Below are 15,587 nucleotides of genomic sequence, written 5' to 3'. Positions count from 1 at the left end.
TCTCATTTTCTCAGATAAGCTCATAAACAGCGTTCCTTATAAGTCAGGCATAAGAAAAAGCCACATGGAGCAGACCTGCCTGTGTGTGCTCTGTCACAAGACACAACTTGCTGACTCACAAGCCTTGGTCATCTCCCGACAACCATAAACCACCAGAGCAAGTACAGAGTCAAAATCCCTTCAGGGTGGAGGCCATGTCTTAGAGTTATCTACTGCCTAAAACCTAGGAGGGAGTCAATAAATGTATATGATGAAGGAAAAAAAAAAAGCAGAAATCTCTTGTTGAGAAAATATAAAGAATAAAATAGACCTACAGTTGGGTGGTAACCTGTCTGATCTGATAAAAACAGATAATCTTTGTGTTATATCGCTACTACTCAGACATCTAAGAGCAGGTATATTTCTCCAAGACAAGAAGGTAGAACTCACTAGAAGCAGCAAGAACTAGGAAACCCAGGACTCTGGCCAAAGCTAGCAACGATTTACAAGGTGAACTTGGTTAAATCTCTCAACTGATATTAATTCCTCAAGGCAATGGGATCTTTCCTGCACACACTCCACAGGTCTCATGATAACAATCTGGTGGCAAAGGAGAGCAAGTGTCTGGGCTGGAGGGACAACTGTCAGAGCAGGAGGGAAGGGCTGCTTGCCTGTGGTGTCCTCATAGCTTAGACTTCCTGATTCTCCTTCCCTTTACCCAGCTTCCATGTTGAACCCCAGGTCCATGAGAGGCTTTCATTCTAGAAAACACCTCTCATTCTGGATTCCTGCTGAACATTTTTTGCCTAAGCTACACACTGAATGCAGAAGTCTCTAGTTAAAATTTTCAAAGTATAAACAATGCTAACATGAATTTGATAAAATTCCATAGGTCAGAATACACCATAATATTCTAGATGTTAAGTGAGCCTGCTGATGTGAGACCTGATAATATATTATATTACAGGTAATATATAATATATTATATTACAGATAATAATCACTTTCTCCTTTAGCAGAAATCAAGGCCCTGAGAGAGGGCTTTGCTGAGTTTTAGAATTCTGAGCCTTCTAGGAGGCCAGGTGTTAGTAGGAAGGTTGGATGTGTTTGGGTAATGGAACTTCTCCCCCAAGCATGTTCTTCTCAAAAAAGGTCAAATTGAGGAATGTTTCTGTCCCTTGCACTCAGAAAATACTCAATAATTGTTTGTTCCTGCTGAAGAGGAAGATCTCAGTTTTCTTAAAAAAAAGAAAAGAAAAGAAAAGAAAAGAAAAGAGAAAGAAAGAAAGAAAGAAAGAAAGAAAGAAAGAAAGAAAGAAAGAAAGAAAGAAAGAAAAGCAGACTGGGGTTGTGGCTCAGTAGCAGAATCCTTGCCTTGCACATGTGAGGTACTGGGTTTGGTCCTCAGCACCACATAAAAATAAACAAGCAAAATAAAGATATTGTGTCCATGTAGAAATAAAAATTATTTTAAAAAATAAAAAGAAGAAAAGCAAAGGAAAAAAAAATGTTTCAAAGAAGGGAACATGAAAGTTGAATAATGCAACAAAACCGGAAGTGCATTTAATGCAACAGAACTTGAGGGTATGTGGAAGAAAGGGAAGAAGGCAGAAGGCAGAGCAGTGACAGCACTAGAAACAAGGACAATGGTTTGGAAAAAATGACTTTCAAACTGACTGCAAAGGGAGGCACTAGCAGCAGGGAAATGGGGAAGAAGGACCAATAAAAGCCAGAGTGGAGATGACAACAGCCACACATGGTAGAGGGGAAAGAGAGAGAGAGAGAGAGAGAGAGAGAGAGAGAGAGAGAGAGAGAGAGAGAGAGAGAGAGAGAGAAAGATAGATTCCTAACAGTGCTGTGCTACTGAGAAGAGGCAGTGAGGTGGCCATCTGAAAAGGCAGGATGAAGTAACATGGGACAATGGATTTTTGTTTTTTAAATGTGAAGGTGATTTCCTTCTAACATCAGATATTGAGGTCTTCCCAATCCTCATGACCCAAGGGGAAAGGATATGTCCAAAACTGTGTTGCTGGGGCAGCAGCTGAGAGTCAGTGACATCTACTCATTCACAACTTGCCCAGGAAACAGATTCGTCCTTCCCCGTCGCCACGTCATGATGCAGGAAGGTCACAGTCTGCCACATAGGTTCTCTGAGTAGTTGTTTCAAGACCAGAGAACAGCCCTGGACACAATGTACTAAGTAATGGTGCCACAAAGGCTTCACTCTGAAAAGATTTACTCTTTCTCTGTCTGATATAACTCTGCACAGTGATAAGAGAGGCCCTGCATGCCAACAGTTGGCTCACAGCACAAGGCAAAAACTTGAGCTCATTTTTTTTTTCAGCTATGAGTTCAGTAGGGCAAGGTGGCTAACACTGAAAGCAGACTTCTGTGCTGTGGAGGTACTACAAGAATCTACATGAAAGCTGAAAACAAATGTCTCAGAATTCCCAGGTTCCCTGGTTAGCTTCCCCTGCCTCTTGGTTAAGCATGTGTGTCTATGTGCGTGTGTGTGCATAAGCACACATGTTTGTTTGTTTGTTCCTTCCTTCTTCCTTCCTTTCCTTCCTCCCTCTCTCCCTTTCTATCCAATAGGGCAAACACAATTCACTGATTGAAGGCCATGAACAATGACAAAAGGCCTAGGTTCTGGTCCCAGTTCTTTGCAGACTCAGGGCAAATTTTTTAATCCTAGCAAAGGAAATAAAGGCAGTTGACTAACAAGGCACCCTGGTAGGATTTGCCTGCAAGATGGGGACAATTTCATACAAGGAATGTCCAGTATATCTACACACAGATGCTGGTGCTGTACTATAGGACTTGAATCAAGCAAATTATTGGTGATCAAGGTCTTATTTACAATGTTTTATTCATAAATGTTGCAAAAGTGAAATGAATTATTAATGCAAGATCATCTGTCAGAGACAGTAATCATTAACAGAATTTCATGGGGGAGAAGTTAGTTCAGAGGAACTAGCAATGCAAGCGCAAAGCTTCTCAGTTTTGTGGTGACTATGCGCTCAAATTGGTCTGGGTTTCTGGAAACGAAACTGGTACCATTTGCCAGCTGTTAGGCAGCCTCTGCAAAGTACACCTGGTTAGCTTTCCTTTGGCTATCTGTCTATATTACAAAATCTGCCATTGGGATGACACCAACAGTAGGCCTTTCCTCACTGTCTCCAAGGTACTTGGTAACATTACCAGAAATAAAAGAGTACTCGGCTTGAATAGGCAAAAGCTCTTCAGAATCAAAGTTGAAGAAGAGTAGCTAATATTTACTTAGTACTTACTGTGTACTAAGCACTATACTGTATGCTTTATGCATATTATCTCACTGAATCCTCAAAACCTCACCATGCCAGGGGCTGGGGTTGTGGCTCAGTGGTAGAGCGCTTGCCTAGCATGTGTGATGTAACTCTACACAGTGAAAAGAGAGGCCCTTGCATGCCAATAGTTGGCTCACAGCACAAGGCAAAACTTTGATTCTCAGCACCACATACAAATAAATAAAATAAAGGTCCATCAACAACAAAAAATATTAAAAAGCAAACATGCCAAACGTGCTAATATTATTCCCATTTTACAGACAGAAAAAAGAAGTCTCAGAGAGGTTAGGTAAATTGCTTGAGAGGGGGTCACATAACTTGGAAGTGACAAAGTCAGGATTTAAATCTACTTCCCTCCCTGACTCCAAAGCTCATACTCTTACAGTCTACTTTCATAAGTACAAAATTTATGGAGTATGACAAGTATGGAGTTGTTGGTCCCCTGGAGGTGTTATAACCATCACTACCATTTTTCAAAATCTTTAGAACAAATCAAGAGTGAGTTAAATGTTGGAAGAGAATTATAGGAATAAACTAGAAATAACTAGAATTCAGGGGAGATATAAGTTATGAAACCCATGACTTGAGTCTGGGTCATTCTAGCCCCATTACTTGTAAGAGGCCATTAATTGACTGTGAAAAGTGGGGTCCTGGAGCCAATAAACTTGAATTTGAACCTTGGGCAAGATCAAGACCCTGAACCTCTTTGGGCCTCAGTTTGCTCATCTGGTAATGATAATAGAACCTCCCTCATACAGTGGGCATGAATATTAAATGGAATAAAACACATAAGTGAATGTAAAACACACAATGGATATGAAATTTCAGTGTTTGTACCAGTGTGAGTCTAGGGCCAAGATATGGAAGTCCACTCAAGTTTTCCTGTCTGTAAGCTAAATCTGCACAGAGTTATCATGAGGGTTAAGTGAAACAAAATGCTTAAAGCTAGGAACATGCTGACTTCGTAATAAGGGGCACCCAACACCGGTCCTTTCATTTCTCCTTCCCAAGACAGTTCCATCTCTTACCCTTCTGAGACCTTGGTTCCTCATACTGAAAACAGGAAACCCACCCATTCCCTTCCACTCTCTACCTCACCAGCATGTCCCAGCCAGAGCCTGCCACAGGTCAAACTGGAGCTGAGGAAACCTGGGTTCTTCTTTGAGTTCCAGCTTTTGAAAAGTCACTTAACTTCCCTAAATCTCAATTTCCTCATTTATCCATTCTATCATGAGCTCAACAAGCATGTGCTAGAGATAGCAGTACATGTTAGGGACACAAAGACAGATAAAAAGGGACACTTCCCAACTTCAAAGTGCTCTAGGTAAAAATAAAAGCATGTAAACAATTCAGTGCATTGATTGTTTACCATCAATTTAAGTGAAGAGAAGAAAGGAAGAAGTGAGAAGAAAAACAACCTAGTTTCTTGTTTCAACTACTATAATAAAACTTTTCAAAGTCCCATTAACAATAATAATGTTTCATATTTTAACAATTTGGTCCTTTTACTGCCCCCAAAAGAAACCGTGATTTTTCAAATGTTCTTGACTATATCCTGTGGCAAGAAATACATTTTTATCATGATCCAGTGTATACATGCACACATGAAAAGAAAGGTTATGAAACGAACTTATACCTATTCAATGCAAGATATGATGACATTACTTTTTATTTGATGTCATTTAAAAAATGTGTTGGCTAAAAATCCCACTACTTTACCCACTACCACCACCATTTTATTTTTGCCTTTTCATAGTTTCAATTACCTTGTTAATTCCAGTCTGAAAATATTAAATGGAAAATTCCAGAAATAAACAATTTGTAAGCTTTTTATGTGTGACATTCTGATTAGCATGATGTATGTGAGACTTACCACCTGGGATGTGAATTTCCCCCATCCCACCTGACATGTGAATCATCCCTTTGTCCAGCATGTCCACACTATATGTGCTACCTGTCTGTCAGTCACTTAGTCATCGTGGTGACCAAGTCAACTGTCATGGTATCACAGTGCTCGTGTTCAAGTAACCCTTATTTAATTTAACAGAAGCTTCAAGGGACAAGAGTAGTCATGCAAACAATCTGAGTATGCCAAAGAGAGCCAAAGTGAGTTCTTCTATGTGAAAAGATGGATATTTCAACTTAACAAGGAAAGAAAAGAAAAACTTTATGCTGAAGTTGTAAGCTATTGTTGTTAATCTCTTACTCTGCTATTATTATAAATTAAACTTTATATTTGGTATGCACATACAGAATAAAACACTGCATATAGGCTTTGTACCATCCACAGTTTGGGGCATTCACTAGAGGATCTGGAACATACTCCCATGGACAACTGGGGACTAAACAATGCACCATCTGAAAAACATCATCCTGAGAACCAGGAAGGTTTGTGAAAGGCTCCAAAAGTATGGTTCACAAATTCTTCACCCTTTCTTTTCTTTTGTATTTCAAGACATTGCAAAATAGAAGAAAGTCCAGCCCATTTTCTGATCCCTGTGTGCACATTTCACATGATGTGTTGTTTGACAATAGACAAGGGGGGTGTGTGTGTGTGTGTGTGTGTGTGTGTGTGTGTGTGTGTGTTTAGTAACTGAAGCTAATTAGCCTTGTTGACATGTAAGTAGGATTTCAAAATCTCTGAGGCAGGTCCTCAGTGCCCTTTGAAAAGCAGGATCATATGTCTCTAGTGTCTTTTCAATGAGAACCAATATGCAAGTTTCTTCCTCCCTCCCTCCCTCCTTCCCTCTCTCTCCTCCTCCTCCTCCTCCTCCTCCTTCTCCTCCTCCTCCTTCTTCTTCTTTCTCTTTCTCTTCTCTCCTTCCTTCCTTCCTTCCTTCCTTCCTTCCTTCCTTCCTTCCTTCCTTCCTTCCTTCCTTCCTTCCTTCCTTCCTTCCTTTCTTCTTTCTCCATCTAAAGGACCCTACCACACATCATAACCCAGAAGCCAGCAAGCATTCTGCCTCAGGGCTGCTAAAATGGGAACATGATGCCTACATGCCTTTCCACCCATGCACAGATTTGAAACTCACACCACCATCATCATCACCAACAACCTCAAAGAAAGAGTCTGCTCCTCATCCTGCTGTGTGTGTTCAACAAAATCTTACACTACAAAGAAACACAATGGATTTCTGGTCTACCTCTTTCCTTCCAAAGAGAGCAGACAATAAAACTTCTCTGCTTCACAATTATACTGTTTCCCACTGTGCCATGACAATCATGTGTGTTCATGGACCCTTCCTTTTGGTACTACACAAGCTTCAGATGTTTCTACTACCACACTTTTCATTGTGCAGTTTTTCCTACTCAGAATTTCTTTCTTCCTGCTCAAACAAATCCCATCTATCCTTCCTGATTATACCCCAAGCTAAGCAGCTTCCCCAAACTTGACAGCCCCTGCTCATCCTTCCCTCCTTCTCAGAACTGAGATTAAGCCCATTAAATCCATGAAACGCCTTGCCTCCTGCATGCTGTTTAGTAGACAGTCAATATGTATTTACTGACTGACTTTCTAACATTTAAAAAGAATAGTATTTGTAAGAAACATTAGGATTGTGTTTTAAATTACCTTTCCCTACAGGATATATATCAAGGAGTAGTTAGAAAGGTTTGGCACTTTGTCATAAAGATATTTAAAACATGTAATTTTTTAATATTTTAGTTTTGGATGGACACAATACCTTTATTTTGTTTATTTAGTTTTTTAATGTGGTTCTGGGGATTGAACCCAGTCCTTCACACATGCTAGGCAAGCGCACTCACTACCACTGAGCCAGAACCCCAGCCCTCAAATCGTGTAATTCTTAAAGAAATTAATATTAAGTTATTGATATCCATATACCAATATAATGATGGTAGATGTCAATGGTGTTGGTTTTTCTAATATACTATCCTTTGGGAGATGCTCATTTTAGGCAACTGAATTTTTATATTTATTAGATAGGGCATCTGGGAACATCTTCCCTAGGAGAATACTGCAGTAGGTGCTCTCGTGGAAAGAGGATCTGCTTGCAATGTATTTATTGCCTTGATCCACAGTCAATCCATAGACCTGTGTTGGTTGCTGCCCCACAACATTCTCTATCATCCTCTCCCAGCCCTTTCTCTCCGACTTACACCCCCTACCCCTTATACCCTCTCTTTCTTCTTATCCCCATCTTTGATTAATTATGTTTTAATGGGATCATTGAACTTTATAACTTGGAAAGAACTTGAAGATTACTTATTCCATCTCAGATAAGAATATTTAATGCAGAAAAAAATAATGTTCTTCTGATCACCGTATAGAAAAATGAAAGGGTTGGAGCCAACCCCCAAATCTCTGTTATCCAAAGAAATTAGGAGTTCAAGGTTTTAAAAACCTTTAAACTACCTAGCTCAGTTTCATTTCCCCTGTCCCCAAACTTCCCATCTTCCACCAGATCTCTCTTTCTCACCATTGAGGAACTTCCCTAGGCCCTCAACACCAAGCTGTCTTCCCGCTATAAACCAATTCCCCAGTGCTGTTTCATATTAATCCCACTACTTCTCTTATCCTACTTACCTATTTCATTATTTATTCCTCTTTTTCTCTTACCCAACACCACATCTGTCAAAACCACATATCCTTTATTTTAAACTCTTCCATAACTGTTCCAGATAAAGTTACATATGACACTGAAGCTAATGGTTATAACCACCACACGAAGTCCTGTTCTCTCTATCTAGAAGGACAACGACTTTTCAATCTCCTCTTACATGCTGTTTATAATGTGCTGAAAGAAGAAAGTTTTTTCTTTAAGTAAGCAGGTAATTCATCAGGACACAATATCAAGCAAATGATTATGCCTACAAGTTAATCAGGGAACATGCATACCACAGTTCTTTGGCACTACTTATAAATGCCAAACTTCACTCTTTACCAAAGATGTCAGTATCATCTCTAATTGAAGCAGGGAAATATTGATGAATGCAAACGTAACTTTTTCTGTTCTTGTCAAGGTTATAAATGGAGAATGAGGTGGTCAAAGCAGAAGACCAGATAAAGAGGATACCAGTTAAAAAGTCCAAATAAAGCAAAACTAGCTGCAGGGTGCAAGTGTGTTCTGGAGGCCAGCTGCACAGAGAGTTAGGGTCCCATCACTAATACTGAAACGACTCTGGGCACACTGCCTAATCTCTGTTCAGTCTCTTCATCTGGTCAATGGGGACAATAAGAGCACCTACCTCACAGGGTTGTCATGAGGACTAAACAAGCTAATATTCATAAAAACACTTAGGACAATGCTAAGAACATATACTAAGCACTATTTAAATGTTTATTAACCCTCTGCTTGAAATTGTGTTGACAACCACACTGGGCATCTGCTGATCTCCAAACCTTATAAGTAGCATCAGGACTGCAAACATGGTGATGGTTTCCATCCCACACCACAATGCTCTGCATCCTCCAGGATGAATGGAGTCCCTGAAGGTCATTGTATAGTCCCTTCCTTTTGGCACATGGCAGGAATATACAGCTAGACCTCTCAATAATGGTCCCCACTGCAGTAGCCACCACTCATGGTGAGCAAAGATCTCTTTGCCTTAGAAGACAAGATAACCAAAATCACAAAATATTTTATGTGCCCACACATCACAGAATCTACCTGTAGCCAGGACTGGAATTTGAGCAATAGGCTACCCGCAATGGAAACAAAACAAAGGGAAAAGTTCAGAATACTGCATTCATCTTCTTGGGACAGGACTCACTGTTCAAAGCAAATCTCTTCAGAGCTGTCCAAGCTCCCTGTCCTAAGCACCTCCTCCTTTTCTTTCTTAGTTTTACTCTAATCAGGCTCTCAACTATACCAAATTCGATCCTCTCAATGTCACCAAACAACCACCACTCTGCTAAACCCAGTAAGACCATGTCTTCTTCCACCTCTCAGGAGCATTGACTGATAATACAGGTTGAACATACCTAATCTGAAAATCCAAAACCCATATTACAGCACAATCTGAAACTTTTTGAGCACCAACACATAAAAAGTTTGAAACATTCAAACATTTTAGGTCAGGGACTCTCAGCCTGTACCTGCTTCCCCTGGTTGCTTTCTTCTCTTGGCTTCTAAGCCACCCTAATCTCATGGAGTTTCTCTGATGGTTGCCCCTTGCTTCCCAACCTCCCTAAACCAGGGTTCCCCAAGGCTCCTTCCTTGACCTTCTTCTCTTCAACATTAACATTCACTTTCATGGTGAGCTGGTGTCGTCTTGTGGCTCAAAGTACCATTTCCTCCCCACCATTAACTCTCAAAGGTATATAAGCCCAGACCCAAATACTGGATTTCTGATTCATATGTTCAACTGCCTACTCACTAGGATTGACCCTCCATTTGGATGTCTAATAGAATACTAAATTGGACATGTCCAAAACCAAACTCCTGCCCTTCCCTCCCAACTTATGTTTTCCCCATCTTAGTTAATGACATCCCCCACCTCCCCTTCTTCCTTCACCTTTGTCATCAGCACACCTATCACTTCTACCTTTAAAAGCTATCCAGGATCTGACCATCATCTCCAACGTCCCTCTGGCTGCTGTGATTCTCCCCAGTTTTGAAACACCCTCTCAAACAGTTCTCCTGCTTCTTGCCTTGACCCACAGCATTTTCTAAAAACAGCAGCCAGAGAAACATCACTCAAAAGGAAGTTGGATCATGTCACCCCCTTGTTCAAAAGCTTCCAATAGCTTCCCATGTCACTCAGAAATCCCAAAGTCCTTGTAAATACATGGCCCTACATAAATTGAGAGGCTCCCCCTCTCCCCATCAGCTCTCGGACCCTTGCTCACTCCTCTCCAGCCACACCAGCCTCTTTCCTATCTGGACTCCTGTGTTTACTAGGTCTTCTACCTGGAATTCTTCACCAGTCATCCACGTGGTTTGCTCCCTCATACCTTCCCATCTCTCTCTTTTTAAAAAAAAAAAATGTTCTCATTAGTTACACTTTCACATCTCAGCTTAAAAGCTATCATCTTTAAAATTATAAACTATACTTGCCTAGTACTCTTTATATCTCTTCCCTGACTTATTTTTCCATATGGAACTCATCTTATTTTATGGCTGACTTGTTTTGCTTACCTCCATTAGAATAGCTATTTTCACCTTTCCCTATTATAGTATAAACTCCAGGTGGGTTGGGATTCATGTCTGTTCTTTTTCACTGCTGCCTTCTAACTGCCTCATAAGTAGAAACCCTGTGAAAACTTGCTGAATGAATGGGAATAATGGATCACCTGGTTCCTCTTACCTAAGACAGTCATCACTGTCTTCATGAGCTTCATGGGCGTCCTCCGGCGGCTGATGGACCCACTTGTATGCGGAGACAAGACGTTGGTTTTCCTCTTGACGTACATGTAGATCCGCAGGTACACCACCACCATGATGAAGAAGGCCACAAGGTTGGACACAGTCCAGAATATGAGGTAACTCCTGCTGTAAATGGGGGCCAAGGAAGAGCAGGCAGAGATGTTGCAGAGGCAATTCCAGCCCAGTGTGGGGACTGCCCCCATGAAGATGGCGATGGCCCACACAAGCAGAATGAGCAGTGTCACCCTCTTTTTGGTCAGGTTGCTGTGGACTCGCATCCTCATGATTGACATGTGCCTTTCCACAGCAATGACCAGTAAGTTGGTCAGAGAAGCTGTCAAGCTGGTGTCCAGAAGCCCCTGACGGAGAAACCAGCGGTTGACAGTCAAAGTTTTTGAAACTGGGCCAGTGTTAAACATCAGGAATACATAGGCAATTCCAGCAAAGAAATCTGCAGCAGCTAAATTAGCCAACAGGTAGTAGAAGGGGAAATGGAACTTTCTGTTTTTGATCACTGCTGCGATGACCAGAGAATTAGAAAAAAAAATGAACAGGCAGAAAAATGTTCCAACACACAAAACAATCACAAGCTTTGTTCCTGTCCACTCATCGGGAGTGTCAGTGTTGCTCCTATTATAAAAAAAGTCCATGCGTTTGTCATAGTGACACTCATTCATTGTGGAGAAGAGTTGAACATCCTAGAAGAGAAATTTAAAGAAAAAACAAATATCACTCTTTATGAAATTCGTCACTAAGCTACCAATTACCACTGCTAGGTCCTTTCTTCTGGCTAATTCCTATTAATATTTCATGTATCAACATAAATATCACTTACTCAAATACACTACTACCCAACCTCCTACCCCAGCATTGAGCTTGCATGTTAGTTATTGGTTTCCCAAGCTAGGCTGCAAGCTCAGTGAGGGAGGATTTGGGTTTATTTGGTTCACTATTATAAATAACCTCAGGATCCAGTTGCCCTGCCTGCTTCATGACAGGTAACTGCTGAGTGGCTGGCTGAAGGAATGACTGGATGATCATGGAGGCATCAATGCCAAATGCACTGAGTGCTACAAAATCTACTCTGCACTAGAAACAATTACCATACAGCATAAAACATTAATGAATGCTTCCCCATGGTGGTTTCTAGCCCACTTCTTATTTATGGAACACTTTTTGTTGTTTGTTTGTTGTTTTTGTGGTGCTGGGGACTGAACCCAGGATCTTGTGCATGCGAGGCAAACACTCTACCAACTGAGCTATACCCCTAGCCCCTATGGGAAGTGTCGATTACTCAAGAGCAGGTTGGTAATACCAGGCACATTCCTGCCAAGATAATGGGTGATGAGTTATTCATCACATGACCAAATGACTTCTCAAAGAGATCAAGTTTCTGTCACTTTTGATTCTACTCCAGATCCTCCTCTGATCATATTTTAGTCTCAAGATACAATTACATTTTCTTATTAAGCATGTGGTAGAGGGAAGGAAGCTTGGGTCTCAATACTTTTTCCTTACCTTTTTTGTTTACTTCTTTCTTATAGTTTCCTAATCCAAACTCTACTAATGTGAGTTTGTTTACTGGATTTTCCAATTCAGTCACTTCAGGTCAGTCCCCCAACCCTGGCACTCTCCACCAAATAGGTGTGGAGGATGAGACAGACCTCCATGGCAAGACTGAAACCCAGAGTTTGGACAGAAATCCAACTCAGGATGGATGTGAGAACACACCTGCCAAGTAGGGGGAAAGTCCTTGGGGCATGTGTGTGAAATTGGACAGACAGGGAAGACAGAAATGCTCCCGGTACAAGAGCTCATTGATCTAAAAGATAAATGAGATTCTGCCAAGGAAGGGATGGGCAAAGGCTCCAAGGACCCCCATTTATCTATGATTGGTGGGGAGAATCAAGAGTTCAGCCTCACAGTGGTATGGCCATAGCCAGGAAGGGGCCTATCAAAAGGAGACTGGGGTTTAAAGCCAGGAGTCTACCTCTAGGTGGAAGGACGGTGAGGTTTCTCCCAAGGAACAAGGCCGCAGCTTATTTACTGGATAGCCAGAGACCCAATAGCCCTAAGTGCTGAGCCATCCACTTGTGGGAGTTAAGTGGCTCTAACAGAAGAATGTAGTTGAAGTCTTGGCTTTTAAAGGTTCTGAGAAATCTGGAATCCAATACCACATCCAGAATCAGGATAAGCAGTCCAAATAACAATTTTAAGTTAGAAACGTATCTCAATCTATTTTCTAATTTATATTTTATATGGTATAATGATACTTTTAGATGAGTTAGATACTTGCTTCTCTTTCATGCAAATGGTAGGTAAAATATAATTGTATATGCTTAAACAAACAAGGAGTGGTCTCAAGAGACAAATGGTTATCATGGCTTTCAATTACAAGAAAGGGGGACTCAGTTTTAATAAAGACAAAACAAAATTGCTTTCTTTGGCAAACACCTGCCAATATTTAACTACACATATCCCGTAACTTCATACAGTAGGCCAATATAGCTATATAATCTTGTGATAATTTCCCCAAATTAAAAATACAGATGGTATAATTTTAATAGCTTCATAATATTTCCTTATATTAGTATATTATACTTTATTTAGTTATCCCTAAATGTTGGACATTAAGGTTGTTCCCACGATTTCACTTTTGTAAACAAAGCTACATTCTTCTTTTTTTTTTTTTTTTTGGTACTAGGAATTGTACTTAGAGATAATAGATCACTGAGCCACATCCCCAGCCCTACTTTCATATTTTATTTAGAGACAGGGTCTCACTGAGTTTCTTAGCCCCACACTGTTGCTGAGGCTGACTTTGAACTCATGATCTTACTTTCTCAGCCTCCTGAGCTGCTGGGATTATAGGCATGTGCCACTGTGCCCAGTCCAAGCTACATTCTTGAGCAGTAACCTTTATATGTATGAACAATTCTTTCTTTAGAAATAGTCCATAAATTTCAAATTGATATAAGTATACTTAAAGGTTTGTGATGCATTTTGCCCAACTGTGCTTGAAAGGGTTCATATTTCTATTCCCATCAGCAGCATAGGAGAGTTAATAGAGGATACTAATCTAGTGAAATTTAATTTAAATATCCCACGAGAAAAACCATCTTTCAACCATGTTGAATGTATATAAAAATTTAAGACAAACAATGCAAAAACCACCAGCTTTGATCTGAATGTTTGCATCCTCTCCACCTAATGCATGTTGAAACTTTTATCTCCATTTTGGTAGTACTAATAGGTAGGGTCTTTGGGAGGATTGGGTCATAAGGGCTCAGTCCTCGAAACTAGATTAGTGCCTATGGCTATAAAAAAAGCCCACTTATTTATCTAATATGTAAGTAGATAGACATATAAACAATAGTTTGAATCCCTTTTTTGCCATTCTACCATGAGAAGACATAGCAAGGAGATTCCATCTTTGAAGTAGAGACCAGGCCCTCACCAGACAAAACAAAATTGCTTTCTTTGGCAAACACCTGCCAATATTTAACTATAAATATCTAGTAACTTCATACAGTAGGCCAATATAGCTATATTATCTTGTGATAATTTCCCCAAATTAAAAATACAGATGATATAATGTGTATTATACCACATGTGCTGGCACCTTGATCTTAGAGTTCTCAGCTGCCAGAAAGTGACCAATAAATTGCTATTGTTTATAAATTATAAGGTATTTTTGTTAGAATGTTAGTAATGCTAACATACCACATGAGAAATTATAACGATACAATTTTCATGTGTCCTTTCACTAATTAAAATGATTTATGTATTTTATTTTGCTCTAGATAGCCAGGAGGAACATATTTCAATGTTACATTATCTTTGATTAACTTATCTGAAACATCTTGATTAGTATGTCACAAATATTTTGGTATGCAGATATTACCAAAAAATACTGTTAAATTTTTTTTTCTAATTTTTCAAAGGGATCTTAGCATTTTAGTTTTGGTTCTTACATTTGGTCAAATTTGTAATTGTATGATGCACTAAAACCTCAATGACTGTTACTTCAAAAATCTTCAAATTCAACTTCCCCTCATCAAAACCAAAATTGTACATTCTTAGACACATTTTAGCAAACTTTGTTCTGAGACTGACAAGTAGTTTGGTTTACAAAGTTGAGAAATCACAGAAGACCAGGATTAACCAGACTCTCACTAAGCAGTCCCCCAACAGCCAGCCAGCCCAGATTCTACTTTTGAGAGAAACAGGTAATGAGAGTAAGAAAGTTCTTATTGGGAACTGATTTTTTTAAAAAAAATTCACAGAATTAAAATACTATACAACAAATAAATACATGTTTACCATGAAGTGGTAATACAAATAAATGCACATCATTATTTTAGTTACAAATACAAATAATTAATGTATACACAGAGAAACACACATTCAGTTCTGTGTATGTGTTGACCATCTTTTAAAGTTATAGAAAAAGGTAAGGAAAAAAATCCTAAAATGTAAACAATTAAGAAACATGAAATTTTGGATCATAAATTCTTTCCTGATTGTTCTTTTCTGGGTTTTCTGTAATTAGTAAATAAATAGAATTTTAAACATTAGTTTGCAAATTCTGTCTTAGGAGCATCCATTCTGCTCAATGTAGTGTACCTTTATTGTAGAACAGTAGTTCTGAAAAATGAAATTCCATGTTCAAAGGAAAAGATCAAAGATCTGCCCATGTTCATGAAATCCACTCTTATCCACACAGCACTTTACAGTTCCAGTAACAATAAAAAGAAACTGGTTTTCTACTTAAAACTTCATATAACCATAAAACTTTTCTTGCTGGCAAGTGAGTATAACAGGACATAACTTTCATCAGTTCTCCTATAAACCATTTCCTTAATCACCCTAGATCTCCCAAAAATTAGTAACTAAAAGTTTTCCAATGAGAACTTCTGATTTTTTTTTCCTTCCTTGGCCATATGCTACTAAG

General features: G+C 39.6%; 1 protein-coding gene across 1 annotated transcript in view; it reads right to left on the bottom strand.

The window, feature by feature from the left end:
- LPAR3 (lysophosphatidic acid receptor 3) overlaps window positions 1-15,587 on the bottom strand; it is an 83,988-nt gene that overhangs the window by 43,411 nt on the left and 24,990 nt on the right. Inside the window, exon 2 of the mRNA XM_081308127.1 lies at window positions 10,575-11,331. Coding sequence (XP_081164253.1) covers window positions 10,575-11,310 — 736 coding nt within the window. The 5' untranslated portion in view covers window positions 11,311-11,331. The remainder of the gene's footprint in view (window positions 1-10,574; window positions 11,332-15,587) is intronic.

The sequence above is a fragment of the Spermophilus citellus genome (genome assembly GCF_964194105.1).
Source record: "Spermophilus citellus genome assembly, chromosome: 9".
Lineage (NCBI taxonomy): Eukaryota > Metazoa > Chordata > Mammalia > Rodentia > Sciuridae > Spermophilus > Spermophilus citellus.
Note: the sequence above shows the minus strand (reverse complement) of the source record. Positions and strands in the feature narration are given on the sequence as shown.